The 15,619-nt window shown below is 41.4% G+C and overlaps 1 protein-coding gene across 1 annotated transcript in view; it reads left to right on the top strand.

Moving 5' to 3' along the window:
• Positions 1 to 15,619, top strand: part of TNFRSF21 (TNF receptor superfamily member 21) — a 66,429-nt gene that overhangs the window by 38,799 nt on the left and 12,011 nt on the right. Inside the window, exon 4 of the mRNA XM_070584752.1 lies at positions 5,765 to 6,030. Within this exon, the coding sequence (XP_070440853.1) occupies positions 5,765 to 6,030 (266 nt within the window). The remainder of the gene's footprint in view (positions 1 to 5,764; positions 6,031 to 15,619) is intronic.

Here is a 15,619-nt window from a genome sequence, read left to right as displayed (position 1 = left end):
GATAAATGTGAGGGGGATTCTGGAAAGGGGAGGATGACAAAAATGAGTCTGATTCATTCAAAGATTCATTATATTCCTGTTATGTGCTAGATCCGGGAGGTGCTGGGGATCAAAGCAGACGTGGGGCTTAGGCAGAAAGTGGTCAGAAAAGTCATCTCCGAGGACATGCCCATTGTACAGGGAAGAACATTGACACTGGGAATGCTAAAACCAGGTTTTTATTCAAATTTCTGAACTTGACATACATTGCTCTGGGCATACATGGTATGGGTCGTGTCCATCTTTGCCCTTGTGTCTGCTGTCCGCAGGCCTCAGGTCACAGCATGTGCCAATGAAGAGCGTGTCTTGGGGGAGCGGGGATCCATGTGGCGGTAGAAGGGAAGTAGTCGTGAGCTCACGTCTCCTGTTTTCCATGTGTGTGAAAGTCAGACTGCTGTGTGTGTGTAGAGAAACCAGCACAGGGATAAGTGGAGTCAGCTGTCCTGGGAGGAGGTTGTGTATTAATTGCCTCCATGGCAATTTTCTCCTTATTTGTGCCTCTGCTTCTCTTTCTAGAACAATAATGAAAATGGACATTACGTTTAACAAGTTTGAGAGATGCGGTGGGAATACTTGTCTTTTAAATAATGAGCATTCGCTACCATGAAAGAGCTGATAAACGCATTCATCTCTTTGATGCCCACGATTGGTACACAACCTGGTTGTCCAGCATGAGATCCAGAGTGCTGTGTTGTGGGTTACAGACGGCCTGTGTTCCTCCAACTCTCTCATCACTGTCCTTCATACCTCTTCCAGGAAAGGCTTTAATATGTGTTATTAATGATGGCACTCATTTCAGTATTTATCTACAAAAGGAAAGAGCTTTAAGACCATTTCTGACTATAAATGTCAATTCAAGTTTTTATTACAAGGGGAGGAACTCTTTATTGCATACTGGAGTTGACATTGAGCTTCGAAAAAAAGACGAGCCTCAAATTAGGGTTGTCACCCAGATAATATCTAATTGAGGGTTTCATGATGCACTGGAAAATGCCATTTCTTCCATAATAACCCAGTTGATCGCCTTGTGCCTTTATTCTCGAGCTCCCTTGTGGCGGATCTGGGCCGTGTCAGCTCACCCGGAAGAGCCCACTGACTACTGTTGTGACACCCTGCATGTGGCCGGGGTGGCAGCAGCATTTTTCCTTTCACATTTGTCTCTGTGGATGGTGCCCCTCCTGTGCGAGGGTACCCTTTCTGGCACAAACAATTCTGGTGCTTGGCTTCATGGCTCAGCACCTATAATCCTGGTGCTAAAACCTGTATCTGTGCCAAACTCCTCCAACCTTTTGGGTACATTGCTCCAAGGACTCTTGTCCATGCAGAAATGGAGGGGACAAAGGAAGGAGGACCAACGTGCACCGAGGTGCTGTCCTTTACGGTTTTAATATTTGATCCCCATAAATCTCCTTACCCACACTTTGAAATAAGAGGTCGTATTTTCGTTTTATTGATGTGGACACTGAAATCTTAGAGGTCGTGCTAAGCTCACAACAACCAACAAGTTATGGAGTTTGAAACTATATCTTGTGATTGCAGAGTTCGTAATCTTTCTACTGCCTGCACCTTAAAATTTTACAAGCATTTCCCTGGGGCCAGGGCCACCTTCTCACACCCAGCTCCTGGCAAGTACAGCCTCTGGTTTATAGGGCTTGGGTTCTTTGGAACCCTGAGCCTGTTCCCCAGAGCTTCTGGACCTGACATCATAGGAAAAGCAGAGTTAAGCTCCACACCTCTGTCTCTGTCAACCCTTCAGTTGATTGAAGGTTATGTTGCTTTTCAACCTAAGAAAAAAGAGACTTGGCGTCCCGTTCAGCCAAACAATTCAGATCAGTTCAACAGATATCCTCGGACTCTGATGGGGCAGATGACCAGGGCGCCCTGCCGAGCAGAGAGTTGATCTCTATTTCACTTACTATCACTTCACGTTGAGGTTAATTGGGATGGGAACTTTCATTATTTGAGTGTGTTTTCTTTTAACAAAATGCTTTTCTAAATTTAGATGCCATTTGGTAGTCTAGGTCTCTTTATTGCATTAAAAAATTTTTTCCTAGGTGTCTTTAAATTGCTATAGTCTCAGGGGTTGGTGGATTACAGCACGTGGGCCATATCCAGCCCACAGCCTGTTTTTGTAAGTAGAGTTTGAGTTAGGACACAGCCGCCATCATTCGTATTGTCTCTGGCTGCTTTCACATTGCAATAGAGTTGAGGAGTTGCGACAGAGACCGTATGGTACTCAAAGCCTAAAATATTTATTGTTGCCCTTTACAGAAAAAGCTTACTGACCTCTTTTTTTCTTTTTTAAAGGGTACCACAGTTTTAAAGAAAAGAACTAAACTTGCCTAGCCCCAGAGAAAACTTTCTAACTTCTGCTTGCTCAGTGCTAACAGGCCAGGAGGAAGCACACACACCATGGCCAGCCCCCAGTGCATTCACCTGTAGTCTAGATGGGCATGCCGAGGAGCATAATTGCAGTGAATAATAATGCTCCTCTACGATACCACCTTCCCTATTAATCATAACAGGTATCGCTAACCAGCTGGGCCACCTTGACCTGGTCACCAACCTTTCTACACGAGATTCCTCAGCAATAAAATTAAAAACACTTAAAAAAATTATATATATCTCACATAAAAGTATGTGTATATATAAATACCTGTCATATGTGGTTTTAAATATATATATATATATAATTTAAAAAGGAATAATAAAATAAATATCGAATAAAGTAAAAAAATGAAAAGAAGACCCGTTTCCTCACCACCATCCACCATCCAGCTTAGGAAATAGAACTTGTGATACTTTTGAAGTCCCTTCTGGGCACCTAATAATGTTCCCCTTCTCCCACCCAGAGGTAACTGTCTCAATTTGGTTTAATCATCTTATTGTTTTTCTCTATAGTTGTATTTAGTTTTGCCTAAAACTTTTTCTTTCAAGCCCATCAAATTTTATGTTTCATCCGTGTTACTTCATTTTCTTGGTGATAAAGTCTTTCTGTCGTAAAATCTCATAAGGGTTATCCATCCAGCAAACACAGTAATACGCAGTGGCTGCTCAGTAAATACTCTTTCCATTCTGCAGGGTTTTCTTTTCCCTGTGGTGGCTATGGTAGGTGGAGAAGGCGTGACAAACTGATGGGCTAGGTCAGGCTGATCTCCCCTTCTCCTGTTGGGATTTTGTGACCAAGTGCTAGGCTGGGAGGCTGATATCTCCAAAGGGAGCCGTTGTCTCCACCATAGTTAGACTTATCACCTCCAGAACGGGAGGGGACAGTGGTGAGGAGCATTGCTGACCCAGGCTGCTTCACAGGCGTGACCTCCATGTTTTCATAGTAAAAGAATAAGATGAAACCTGATTCATAGGCTTACATTTAGTGTCCAGTCGATTTGAGTTGAAGGAAAATCTCATTGTATCCATTCTTTGTGTTTTCCTTTTTTTTCTTTATTTTGTGGCTGAAAAAAAAAAGTATAAACACTGGGTTTTGGAAGAAGGAGCTGTTGTTGAGCTTAAGCCTTTTAAACTCTGTAATTACTCTTTAAAGGCTGTGTATTTGCATCAGAAATGCATTTAGTCTTAAGTTTTAGTGCCCAGTATATGGAGCATTTGTAATGATGGGGTCCTTCCAAAAATAGACCAACTCTATAGAAAATGTTAATCAGCTCATCCCCAGGGACCTTAGCGAGTATCTCCACTGTACAAATGAGGAAATGGACATGACAGTTAGTGGTTTGCCCAAAGCCACACTGTCATTGGCGTTATGAAGATTTAAGCAAAGGTCCCACGTACAAGAAAACGCAGTCATGTTTTTGTGCAAGACACTGTGAGCCGTAGTCAAATTGACCTAAATGAAGATTCAGGGACTAACAAGCCTTTTAGTGTTTGGAAGAATCCACCTCGTCAACCACAAAGAGCCCACTTGCTCCTTTAAGTTACCTATGGGGATTTAATTAGGACATGGGTTTTCCAAGGAGTCTGTTTTGCTTGAAATCAAAAGCTCTGTATCTGGCCAAACATTGCTGTGAAAACTGAAAAGCAACTGGTTCAAGTCTATTTCACACTGCCAGGGAAAATAGCATGAGAAGTACAGTAGTGTCTCGATTTGTGGCATTCTACTTCTGCAGTTGACGAGAAGGCAGCCTTCAACTAGGAATTTACTTTTCAAAAACCCTTTTCAGGGGGTTGACTCAACATGTGTATGCCGTCTTCCCAATCCTCTGCCTCAAGAGCATTGCATGGCAGAGTAATGATTTAGATGGAAGAACCACGGAGTCCTCCATTTTCAAAGAAACTTCTGGAATTGTATTTGCTCTTGGGCAAAAATTGAAAACTCATTTTTTAAATAAATATTTACCCCAACAGCTGATTGGAGCAAAAAAGATTTTTTTTTTTCCTGGTTAACCTCTAGTTAATTGAAAAAATCAATTGACCTTAATGGTAAGCTCCTTTTATTCTCTTTTCCTTTCTACGCTTAGAAACTTTATCTTATTATTTTTTTTTTTGAGTAGTAAATGTTTTCAAGACATGTTAGTGATGATAACTCTGCTATCGGGGCGGATGAGGGTGAGCTCATTCAGAGACATGATATTGACTCGGACGACTCACCCACCTACTGTGGTAAACAAGCCGAGCCCTTACTGAGAGGTTATCTATGCAGCCCATGTATAAATTTGGGCAAAGCCAAAGTGTGATTGCAAAGGGAAGGTGCTGTAAAGAGGAAAGACACGAAAGCGTGCTGCTCAGGGCCAGCCTCCCCTCACAGAGGGTCAGCACCAGGTGCCTGTCCTGAGTTTGCAGATTCTGAGATTTGACTTTGGCGTTTCACCTTGCATTCGTCATATCTGGGAACTGTAGACCCACGCCGACCAAGTTTACAAGTGACTTATAGGCCAGAATGACCATGTATACATTATCTGGTGAGTTGGGTTCAATACCCAACCCACCTACCTTTGTGTTATTGGGAAAATTGCCTAACTTTTCTAAGTGTTTTTTCTTACCTGTGTAATTGGAATGTTAATGGTTTATAAAGATGTTCAATGAGCTAATGCCTTAACATAATACCTGGAAGATAATAGCTATTGTTATTATACGATCATTTTGGCTGTTGTTGTCATTATGACTGTGCAAGTCAACTTAGGAGGCTGAATCAGAAAATTTCTTGTTGAGCATAGAAGTTAGAGTACAAGAAGTCAGAAGTTCTTAAGGAATGTCTCCACCGGGCTGGAACAACTGGGTACATTGTCACTTGACATAAAGGACACCATTGCCAGAATCTGAACACCCTTTACCCAGACAGCACTGGATAAACTCCACTGTGGTTTTAAACTGTGGCTTATGTTTTTCTAGATTTCGTGAAGTCACCACTTTTTTAGTCTGGGAGCCTCTTAGTTTACTTGGTTTTAGCTGTTTTTAGCAGAATCAAAGGAAATCACTCTGATTACCTTGTTTGGATTTGGCTTTCAAAACATCTTTTGGGGTGATTTATTATGCTTCCAGATAGCTCCTCCTTCTGGTTCCACATTTGGGAAGTGAAATTTGAAGGACGGTACCTAACTGGTCCCCAGGTTGGGCTGCACGTGCCAAGTGCTTAGAGGAGGCGATGCATTCCTTTGATGTACAGCAATGGGAAAAAATCCTCCCTTTAGTTCATTAAAACAGATCAGCTTCATATAAAGGTTTCCCTCACATGCCTGTGTTTGTTTTTTATTTTATTTTCTCTCTGGTTTAGGTATTGACATCCTGAAGCTTGTAGCAGCCCAAGTGGGAAGCCAGTGGAAGGACATCTATCAGTTTCTGTGCAATGCCAGCGAGAGGGAGGTGGCCGCTTTCTCCAACGGGTACACAGCGGACCACGAGCGGGCCTACGCAGCTCTGCAGCACTGGACCATCCGGGGGCCTGAGGCCAGCCTCGCCCAGTTGATTAGTGCCCTGCGCCAACATCGGCGCAACGATGTTGTGGAGAAGATTCGTGGACTGATGGAAGATACAGCCCAGGTAATGCAGCCCGGGTCATCTGTCTTTCCCACTAACCTTTTGGTCCCTGTGATTCAGATTTTACCGGGTATATGGAACAAGGAAAAATAACTGATATTAGGTGTTTAGGTTCATACAGACACACACACCTTCTAGGGTGGTGGTTCTCAGTGGTTGTCCATTAGAATCGTCTAGAGAACTTTTAAAAGATTCTAATACTTGGACCCCACTGTAGATCAGGCAAATCAGAATCTCTAGGAGGAGGACTAGGAATCAGTATTTTTAAAAGCTCTCCAGGTGACTCTAATGTGCAGTCAAAGTTGAGAATCATTGTATCTGTGGTCGGTTCCAGCATCAGACTGTGCAGCCAGATCTTCTCCTTGTTGCGTAACACACTTTGAACAAAACCAAGAGGAAATGCTTTTTTTCCTATACCCTCCCCACTCCAGAGGGCGTTTTCTGTGATGTGGCTTGGGGAGGCCCACTCTTACCTCCTGAGGATGCAGGTGGTGCTGGCCGCAGTGGGTACAGGATGGGTCCTCCTCCGTGGGCCCGTTCAATCCGTACATCAGGTGGGAACCGAGGGACCCAGCGGTGTGGTTTATTTATAGTCTCTGGTCAATGAGCCCTGGCTTTGGAGCCAGGCAGCACTGGATTTGAATCTTGGCTCTGACACTCACTAGCTGGATGACTAAGGTAAGTCACTTCAGCTTTCTCTGCTTCTGTTGTCTCGTTTGGAAGCCAACTTTATAGGATTAAGACAGACTAGGAATAAAGTATATAAAATGCTTGACAATTGAAAGTGTTCTATAAATGGTACTTATGACTGTGATGTAACTCATTTTACTTAGCCCTTCCTTAATCATAATATGCTTCCCTGGAAGGCCATGAATTAGGTACAAATTTGGGTATTGAATCCTATTTCTCAATGCCTTTGATTAAAGTTTTGCAACATATTCCAATAGTGAAGAAAATGCTGCCACTGAGTCTTGATAAAACCCACTTAAAATTTAAAAGACCATTCTGCCTGTGTTATTTTCCAGTGGTCTAAATTCATTGCCTAAAAGAGCTAGGGAGAGATTTTTCCCCCATCAATTCCAATTCTCTATCATTGTGCACCAAATTTTGTATAGCAAGGGACCTCAGTTCTGTATATTTAAGAAGTCCAAATGCTTTTATCTTTTTATGCTAACAGTGTAGTGTTTCTTCACTATTGAAGTAGACATTTATCAGGCGGATCTTTTATCTAAGCGACTGGATGAAAATCTGTGGGCACTAATCATCTCTGAAGGTAGTCTTTAAAGCTCCTGGCACATTTTTTTTAAACTTCTTTAAAATGTGGAATTTCAGAAAAAATATTTACTAATAGCTGCGGTGGTAAACATTCAAAGGCACACACCAGTTTCTTGTGATTTTCTGAGAAACAATCTCTGTAAGTATAGTTCACAACTAAAACCAGGCTTTACGTAGCTGGATTTTGGGGAAGGAAAGGGAGATGTTTATTCCCAAATTAAATAGAATGGCTGTGGTTCAAAAAAAGGGAGCCCAGAGCCAAACATGATTGTGCTTCCTTGGGATGTTGGCTTTAAGGAAAGAACTGGACAGGCAAGCAGCAGACTTGAAGAAGGATTTAGATACTGGAGAATAAGTCAGTGCATCTCCTTGATGGTTCCTGCAAGAATGACAACATATTACTTTTGGGGATTAAAATTTTCTTTTTTTTTTTTTTTTGAGCAAGATTAGCCCTGAGCTAACTACTGCCCCTCCCCCTCTTTTTGCTGAGGAAGCCTGGCCCTGAGCTAACATCCGTGCCCATCTTCCTCTACTTTTTTCTATGTGGGACACCTACCACAGCATGGCATGCCAAGCGGTGCCATGTCTGCACCCAGGATCCGAACCGGCGAACCTCAGGCCGCCGAGAAGTGGAACGTGCACACTTAACTGGTGAGCCACCGGGCCCACCCCTAAAATATTTTTTAAAATGACAAAGCTGAAAGGGCACAAGAGAAAGGATAGGTAGAAGTTTGTTTTTCTGTGCTGAGCGAGGGAGCCATCCTTGTTCTAATCTGGGGAGAGCAGACTGGTTTATGTGACAATCTGTTCTTCCTTGGTTGGACTGACTGAAGGTTTGTGATGTTGGCTCAAATTTGCCAAAATTCTTAAACTTTCATTTCTCGTTTCTGCAAGGCCGTCTTATTTCTCTGTGTACACTCAGCAGTCACTTAGAATGTGGTCCTAGTCTTCAGGTACTTCCATTTTGAAGGTGGTAGTGATGGTGGGATATTGACTGTAACAAATGACTTTTGTATGTTTCGCTCATGGTTCCATTGAGTTCCCTGAATATTTAGTGAGCACCTCCTTATTCCAGGCGCTGTCATGGGTGCTGGGAAAGGGGAGCGCAGAGTCTCCATGGAGAAGACTGCATATCAAGGAGAGTGATTCATAACAAAAACTACTGGGTCAATGAATAAGAACACAAAACACATAGTCCCTAAATCGCTTGTACCTTTAGTTCTTTCCTTCCTCTTATCTCTTCTATATACAAAAAGATTCTAATATCTATTTTTTGTTATTTATTTTTTAAGAAAGTGACATCAGCACATCCTATAGCTTTCTCTTTGGTTCTAGTGTAGCCTTCGTGTTAGGGTGGAGGCTGAGAAGGCAGTGTTGAGCTTCTTGTTCCATGTTTTAATAATACCCATCATTGTCTAGCAACATGCTGGATCCAGCTTTGACTCTAATTTTAATAGTCAACGAGGATGAATTTCTGGCTGCCAGCTTTTACTAATCTCACAGTATGTAACTGTCTGTTCAGAGCTCATCTCTGAGGTTTGTCAAGTCCAACAAGAGAATCAGGATGCAGGGGGCATAATTGAGACTTATTTTTTCCATATTATGATGGATTTGTATTCTTTGTGTGGTGTGGTAATGCTGGAAATTTGGGACTTTGGCCCAGGAGTTAATGGACTCTTAATGTGTAAAAATGACTCTGTGTGTGTTAATAGTTAATGTTTTTTCCTATTCATGAGTCTCAGAGCACCTATGTTATGTTCCACTCGAAGGATTAGCCCTGGTGTGCCTTTCAGTTGCTTCTGTCAAGAACAGCTGGTCCATTATTAACCATTTTTTAATTAAACACATCCAGAGACTGATTCTTTCTTCTTCCTTTTTTAAAAATTTTTTATGCATTTGGGGCTGGCCCCTTGGCCGAGTGGTTAAGTTCGTACGCTCTGCTTTGGCGGCCCAGGGTTTCGCCAGTTCGAATCCTGGGCACAGACATAGCACCGCTCATCAGGCCATGATGAGGCGGTGTCCCACATTCCACGACTAGAAGGACCCACAACTGAAAATACACACCTATGTACCAGGGAGAAAAAGTAAAAATAAAATCGTTAAAAAAAATTGTTTTTGTGCATTAAAAAGATTATACAGTAAAATTCACTTTTTGGTGTACTATTCTTTGAGTTCTTTTTTTTTTTAAGACTTTTTTTTTAGAGCAGTTTTAGGTTTACAACAAAATTGAGAGGGAAGTACAAAGATTTCCCATGTACTCCCTGCTCCCACACGTACGTAGCCTCCCCCATTATCAATATCACTCACCAGAGGGGTACAGTTTTTATGAAGTATGAACCCACATAGACACTTCATAGTCCCCCAAAGACCATAGTTTCCTCTAGGGTTCACTCATGGTTGTACATTCTGTGGGTTTGGACAAGTGTATAATGACACGTATTTATCATTATAATATCATACAGAATACTTTCATTGCCCTAAAAACCTCTATGCTCTGCCCATTTATCTCTTCCCTCCTACCCCACTCCTGCCAACCACTAATCTTTTTATTGTCTCCATAGTTTTACCTTTTCTAGAATGTCATATAGTTGGAATCATACAGCGTGTAGCCTTTTCAGATTGGCTTCTTTCACTTAGTAATATGCATTTCAGGTTCCTCCGTGTCTTTTCATGGCTTGAGAGCTCCTTTGTTTTCAGTACTGAATAATACTCCATTGTCTGGATGTACCACAGTTTGTTTATATTTATCCGTGCATCTTCTTGACTCTTTATCTGAAGCGTGAGCACGAGCATTTAGAAAGAGCAGCAGTGCAGTGGGACAGGACTTGGAAATTAGTGGGATTTTGCCAAAGCTAGTTAAAAATCAAAACAAAACCCTAATATAGCATTCCAAATTGTATGTTTTCTCTTTTTTCCATCCTTTTACTTTTATTTTTTTCATGTGACTTTATTTAAAGAAAGTCTTTTGTAAGCAGCATATATTTAAGTTTTTTAAAAAATCTAGTCTGACAGTTTTTGTCATTTAATTAGAGAATTTCAGTTTAGTAACATTTTAATGTAATTACTCATGTCGTTGGGTTTAAACCTACCATCTTATTTTCTTTGTATTTGTCCTGTCCTCTTTTTCCCCCCTCTCCTTTGTTGCCTTTTTTTGGATTAATCAAGTATTTTTAATTATTCCACTTTTTCTCTTGTTTTAGTTTGTTAGTTGTATATTTTTTACTTTACCATTTTTTTGCAAGGAAGATTGGCCTTGAGCTAACATCTGTGCCAGTCTTCCTCTATTTGGTATGTAGGATGCTGCCACAGCATGGCTTGATGCGCGATGTGTAGGTCCATGCCAGGGCTCTGAACCCATGAACCCCCGGCCGCTGAAGCAGAGTGTGGAAACTTAACCACTGCACCACCAGGCTGGCCTCATTTTTTACTTTAATTTTAGTTGGTACCATAGGGGTTCAGACATGCACATTTAAATTATGAGACATTTTATAAATGTACACTTTTTGCTATTTCTGAACAATGCAACAGCCTTAGAAGACTGTCATTCTATTTATCCTTCTCTTGCATTATGTCTTTTGTTGTCATGAATTTTAACTCTACCCATTTCTTAACCCCCTAAAGACATAGTTATTATGGTTTTACACAGTCAGGATTCACGTAGATGTACCTGCATGTTGATCTTTTTGGTTGTTCTTCCTTCCTTCCTGCAGCTTCAACTTCTACCTGAGATCATTTCTCTTTGGCCGAAAGAATACTTAGTGTAGGTTTCCAGCAATAAACTCTGTTTCTCTTTGTCTGGAAAATGCCCACTAAGTAAATTGCATTATTTGCCCTTTGTTTTTGAGAGATGGCTGGCAAATAGAATTTAAGCTTGACAGTTATTTTCTTTCCATACTTTCATGCCTGGGTTTAAGCCTCCCCTGCTACACAGCCAAGGAGAGGAGGTGATGGTATTTTTAAATCTATATTACATAACAGATTCTGTGCGCAATATCAGACCGGGCACTTTGGGCAACACAAAGATGAGTAAGACAAAGTCGGTGCCATCAAGGAAGCTTACACATGCTTATATGATTTAAGGGAGCAAAAGCACAAGAGTGGGAGGAGGAAGTGCTGGGTACACAACTAATAGGCCATTAACGCTCCAAATCGGGACGTCAGCATGGAGACGAGTGCCAGGTTCAATTCTTGTCCTGGCAGCCTTTCACTTTGGGGACGCTATGGTAAATTCCTTGGCCTCTTCTGCCTCACTTTTTCTTGAGAAGATGGCAACACCATCAGTGTGTGTCCTATGAGGTGATGTGAGAATTAGCTGAGTGTGACCCACGGTAAGCACTTGATGAATGTTTACTATTAATAGTTGCAATTACTCGTAGGCTCTAGAGGTGTGAGGGGTGGAAGAATGTTCCTAACTCACTCCAACTCTTATACAAGTAATGGATCCTTTAGATCCTGAGCACCGAGGGTTACTTAGTGTTGGATGGGGAGGCGCTCTGAGTTCCAAGAGTGCTTAAAGCAGAGGGTTGAGCACGAGGGTTGCTATGTGGGTTCAGTGCCCAAGAACTGGAAATTCCAGCTAACTGTAAATATTTATTCCTTCCTGCCTGAGCGAATAAATGTTCCTACGCCGGCAGGGGTGTTTTTCTCTGGTGAAGAAAGAAAAGTAATGGTATGTGTGAAGATAGCCGCCTGCTCCCTCAACCAACGGCTGTCAGAAAAAGGGGAAACAAAAGTGAGCAACTGCATTTCTAGATTTCTTTGTATGTTTCTTCCGTTTCTTTTAGAGACTTTTCTATATTCAGACAGGCTTGACCAGTACAATCTTTCTCTTTCCTTTTTTTGCGTCTCCCTTGGTGGGGGAGGCCTCGGTTTTTTGTCTCTATAGGAAACTTTAGGCAAATGATTTCTCTGATTTGGATTTTTCTATTTAAAATGGGAATTCAGGTGGTTATCAGAATTAAGGGAGCTAATGGCTTGTTAAATTGTGAGATGTAAAAAGGGGAGGTGTTAAAGTAACGGTTGGGAAGTATTGTAATTTGAATTCCAGCATTCCTTTATTGTTTCATTTTGGAAAAGGGAAGGAAAAGTAATTTTATGTACATTTAAAAAACGATAATATTAAAAACAACCACAATAGTTTAAAGTGATATGAAGTGTTACTTTAGCTGTCTGCTTTGACCAGAGATTCGTGAATGTACAGAATTGGTGCTGATCAGGCAGGGGAGCTGGCTATCTTAATCCTCCTTCGCTCCTTCGTAAGATTGGATAGATTAAAATGACACTGGAATCTAACCACTAGTGGACCTGAAGCCAGTGTTGCTGAGTTTTTGTGTGCTAGAATGATTCTTTGTTAGAGATGCTTAATCCTTTCCAGAAACCACATGGGAGCATAGGAGACGTAGGAGGGACAGAGTGCCTCTCTCTTTCTCTCACTCTCTCTCTCTCTCTCTCTCTCTCTCTCTCTCGTTCAACCAAGTGTTGGAGACTGGGTGGCTTTGCTCTGTATAACCGTCTGGGAGAATCTCAACAGTGTGAAGAGCACTGGGCATTCTCTTTGGCAAGGGCGGTACCACGGCTGCTGCTGCAGAAGGAACTACGGTTACTGACTTTTTGCTCACCAGCTGCGCCATGCAGCTGTCCTTATCTATGGGCTGCTTGTGGCCAGCTATTTTCAGAAATTTAATATAGTGAGGGTGAGTTGAGCCAAATACCAGCTGTATATGTAACTGTTGGCTTTTTGGCTATTCAAATTTGTCTTTGCCTTTAGTTTGCCAGTTGGCTATCTCTTAGAAAATGGGGATTATTGTCCTAAGGTCTTAAGATGTTAGCTAAACTTGCACGTATCTAGCCCTGCCCTCTGCCTCATTAACAGAGCATAGATGGTCATTTGAGGTCAAGTTACCTAATTTGCAGGATATGACTATGGGCTCTGGGGAACTTCTGGGGTAGTGAGGAGAAGCAGACATTCTAAAGGGGTTGCTGACACACGGTAGGCCCAGGTGCACTTAGTGATGCCTGTGTTTAAGGTGATCATTGTGCACAAAGAAGTGATGTCTATATAAGCCTGTAGAGTTTTAATGACATTTCAGGCTGTTCTACTTAACTTATTCCAAGGTTTCATTCAGTGAGTCAACAACCTATTGTCGAGCACCAGCTCTGTGCCTGGTATTATGGAAAGAAGAAAGGTGTCCCTGCCTTTCAAGAGCTCACTCACTGAGATGGCGACACATGCAAATAATGACAGTTCAGTGGGATAAGCAAATGTTATCAAAGGAGTGTGCACAAGGAATTATAATATCGTCAGAAGGCAGGGGTACTTGAACCACCAAAAAATACATAGAAAACAAAGAGCAGACATATATTTGTCCATTTGAAAGTCATTAAAAAAAAACAAACCAGTCTGTAGTTTCTTTCAAGATTGTTTTGGTCTTCTTCCCCAACACTTCCCCATCTGGGTTCTGCCTCGGGCGCCCCACCTGCTTTTTCACGCTAAGGGCTTCTCAAACCTTTGACTCTGAAAAGCATGTCTGTTTTACTTAGAGCCTTGTTTTGTTCAGTAACAAGCTTTTCAGAAACTTTTCACCATTCTGCAATAGTAAAGCTCCAGGAGTGAGGTTCTGATGGCCCACTTCATGTCAAGTGCTGGAGTTCAAACTTTCAATCTTCAAGAACTAATGGAAGGGACTGACAGATCCAACAATTGGACTTTTGACTCCTTGATTCGTAGCTGTCTTGTAAGGATCTGGTGCGGATTAGAGAGCGTATATACTGGAGACGATGCTTGTAAATGTCCAGTCCTGCACTTGACATACAGCAGGGGGTTCAGTAAATCTTAGCTACTGTTTTCTATGTTGGAATTTGAATTGCACGTTCTCCTTTTTTGCCTCAAGAGCACATGATACCACTCTACTTTCAATAAATGCATGTTGAGGAGAAAGGGACCCCGCGTTTGCTGAGTATCTGTTGTGCCCCAAACGCTGTCCGGTTGCTTTGCATCTCTGCTTATCTAGCAAGCTTCGTGGTCCTGCAAGGTATAGGCAGATGTTAGAATTATGACGTATTTCTGTATTTTATTGAATGCCATGTCAATTGTAAGATGCACTATTATTATATGTACCACAGAGAAAGCAATAAAAATACTGCCAATCACAGTTTAACATATATCTGTATTTTAGCAATGTTAAAATGTGAAAAAATATGTATCATAGAATTAATGAAATATGGTAGTTGAGCTTGAGGTGTACACATTATAAGGAGAAAAGTCTGGAAAACAGATTCATGGGGGATCTTGACATTGATATACTTTCCCTCCCCAACCCGCATGTCCTTACACGTGCTTTTTTTTCTTTTCTTTTTTTTTTTAGTAGCCTTTAAGGGTGAGATGGTTTAACACAAGCAATTTATTTAGCAGACATTAATGGAATGCCCATTTTTGAGCTCTGTATCAGGCACTGGAGATACTAAGTGGAAAAAAAAAAGACACTACACACAAAACACAAACATCCCTCAAGATGCTGACACTTCTATAGGAGGGATCGTTACATGAACCAAACCTTGCAATATATTCTGTGACACTGCTAAACAGAATTTGAAGAGGGCTTTGATTTTTGCCCTGAGACACGGTGTCTCTGCATTCAGAAAAGGCCTAGTCTATTAGTTGATGACATTTTCCACCCCTTTAATCCACACCCTTAAAGGCTTTCTCAAAAAGTGCATTGGGAGGAAATCGGAATCAATATTGTGAAGAGAAGCTTATTTTCTCCATCAGTTCCCAGTGCTGGAGATAATATTTTAATCTTTTTTTTTTTTTAAGTCAAAACTCATATCTGGATAAAGCTCAATGGCTTTCAGTTTTGGCCGAGCGTCTCTGTCCTGTTGTGAGACTCAATCACGGGTACACCTGCTACTGGGGAATTGCACTATGTTCAGCAGGAGGTTTTATTATACACGAGTTAATTTTAATGATTTAATAGCTTATTCTTCACCATTTCCTTGAGAGACAGCTGTCACTCCTAATTTTCCCATAAAAAAATTGTCACAGACAGAACTCTGTTCTGATTTCTCCATAGTTGGGCTGAGTCAACGGATAGGCTGGAATGACCAACCGTTAAAATGACTTATCATCCAAGGAGGTACTAGAAAAAAAATATAGGGGAAATTTTTTGTTTTTAGAATCACGATAGGTAAGTCTCTTCTGAGAATGATATAAAATCAAAAGCCGTACAAGAGAGGTTCAACCATGTAACAATGAATATACAAGCCAGAAAACACCATATGCAGATCAAAAAAAATAACTGGGAGAAGTTGTTTGCAAGAG

Source organism: Equus przewalskii, chromosome 19, assembly GCF_037783145.1.
Source record: "Equus przewalskii isolate Varuska chromosome 19, EquPr2, whole genome shotgun sequence".
In the NCBI taxonomy this organism is placed as follows: domain Eukaryota; kingdom Metazoa; phylum Chordata; class Mammalia; order Perissodactyla; family Equidae; genus Equus; species Equus przewalskii.
Note: the sequence above shows the minus strand (reverse complement) of the source record. Positions and strands in the feature narration are given on the sequence as shown.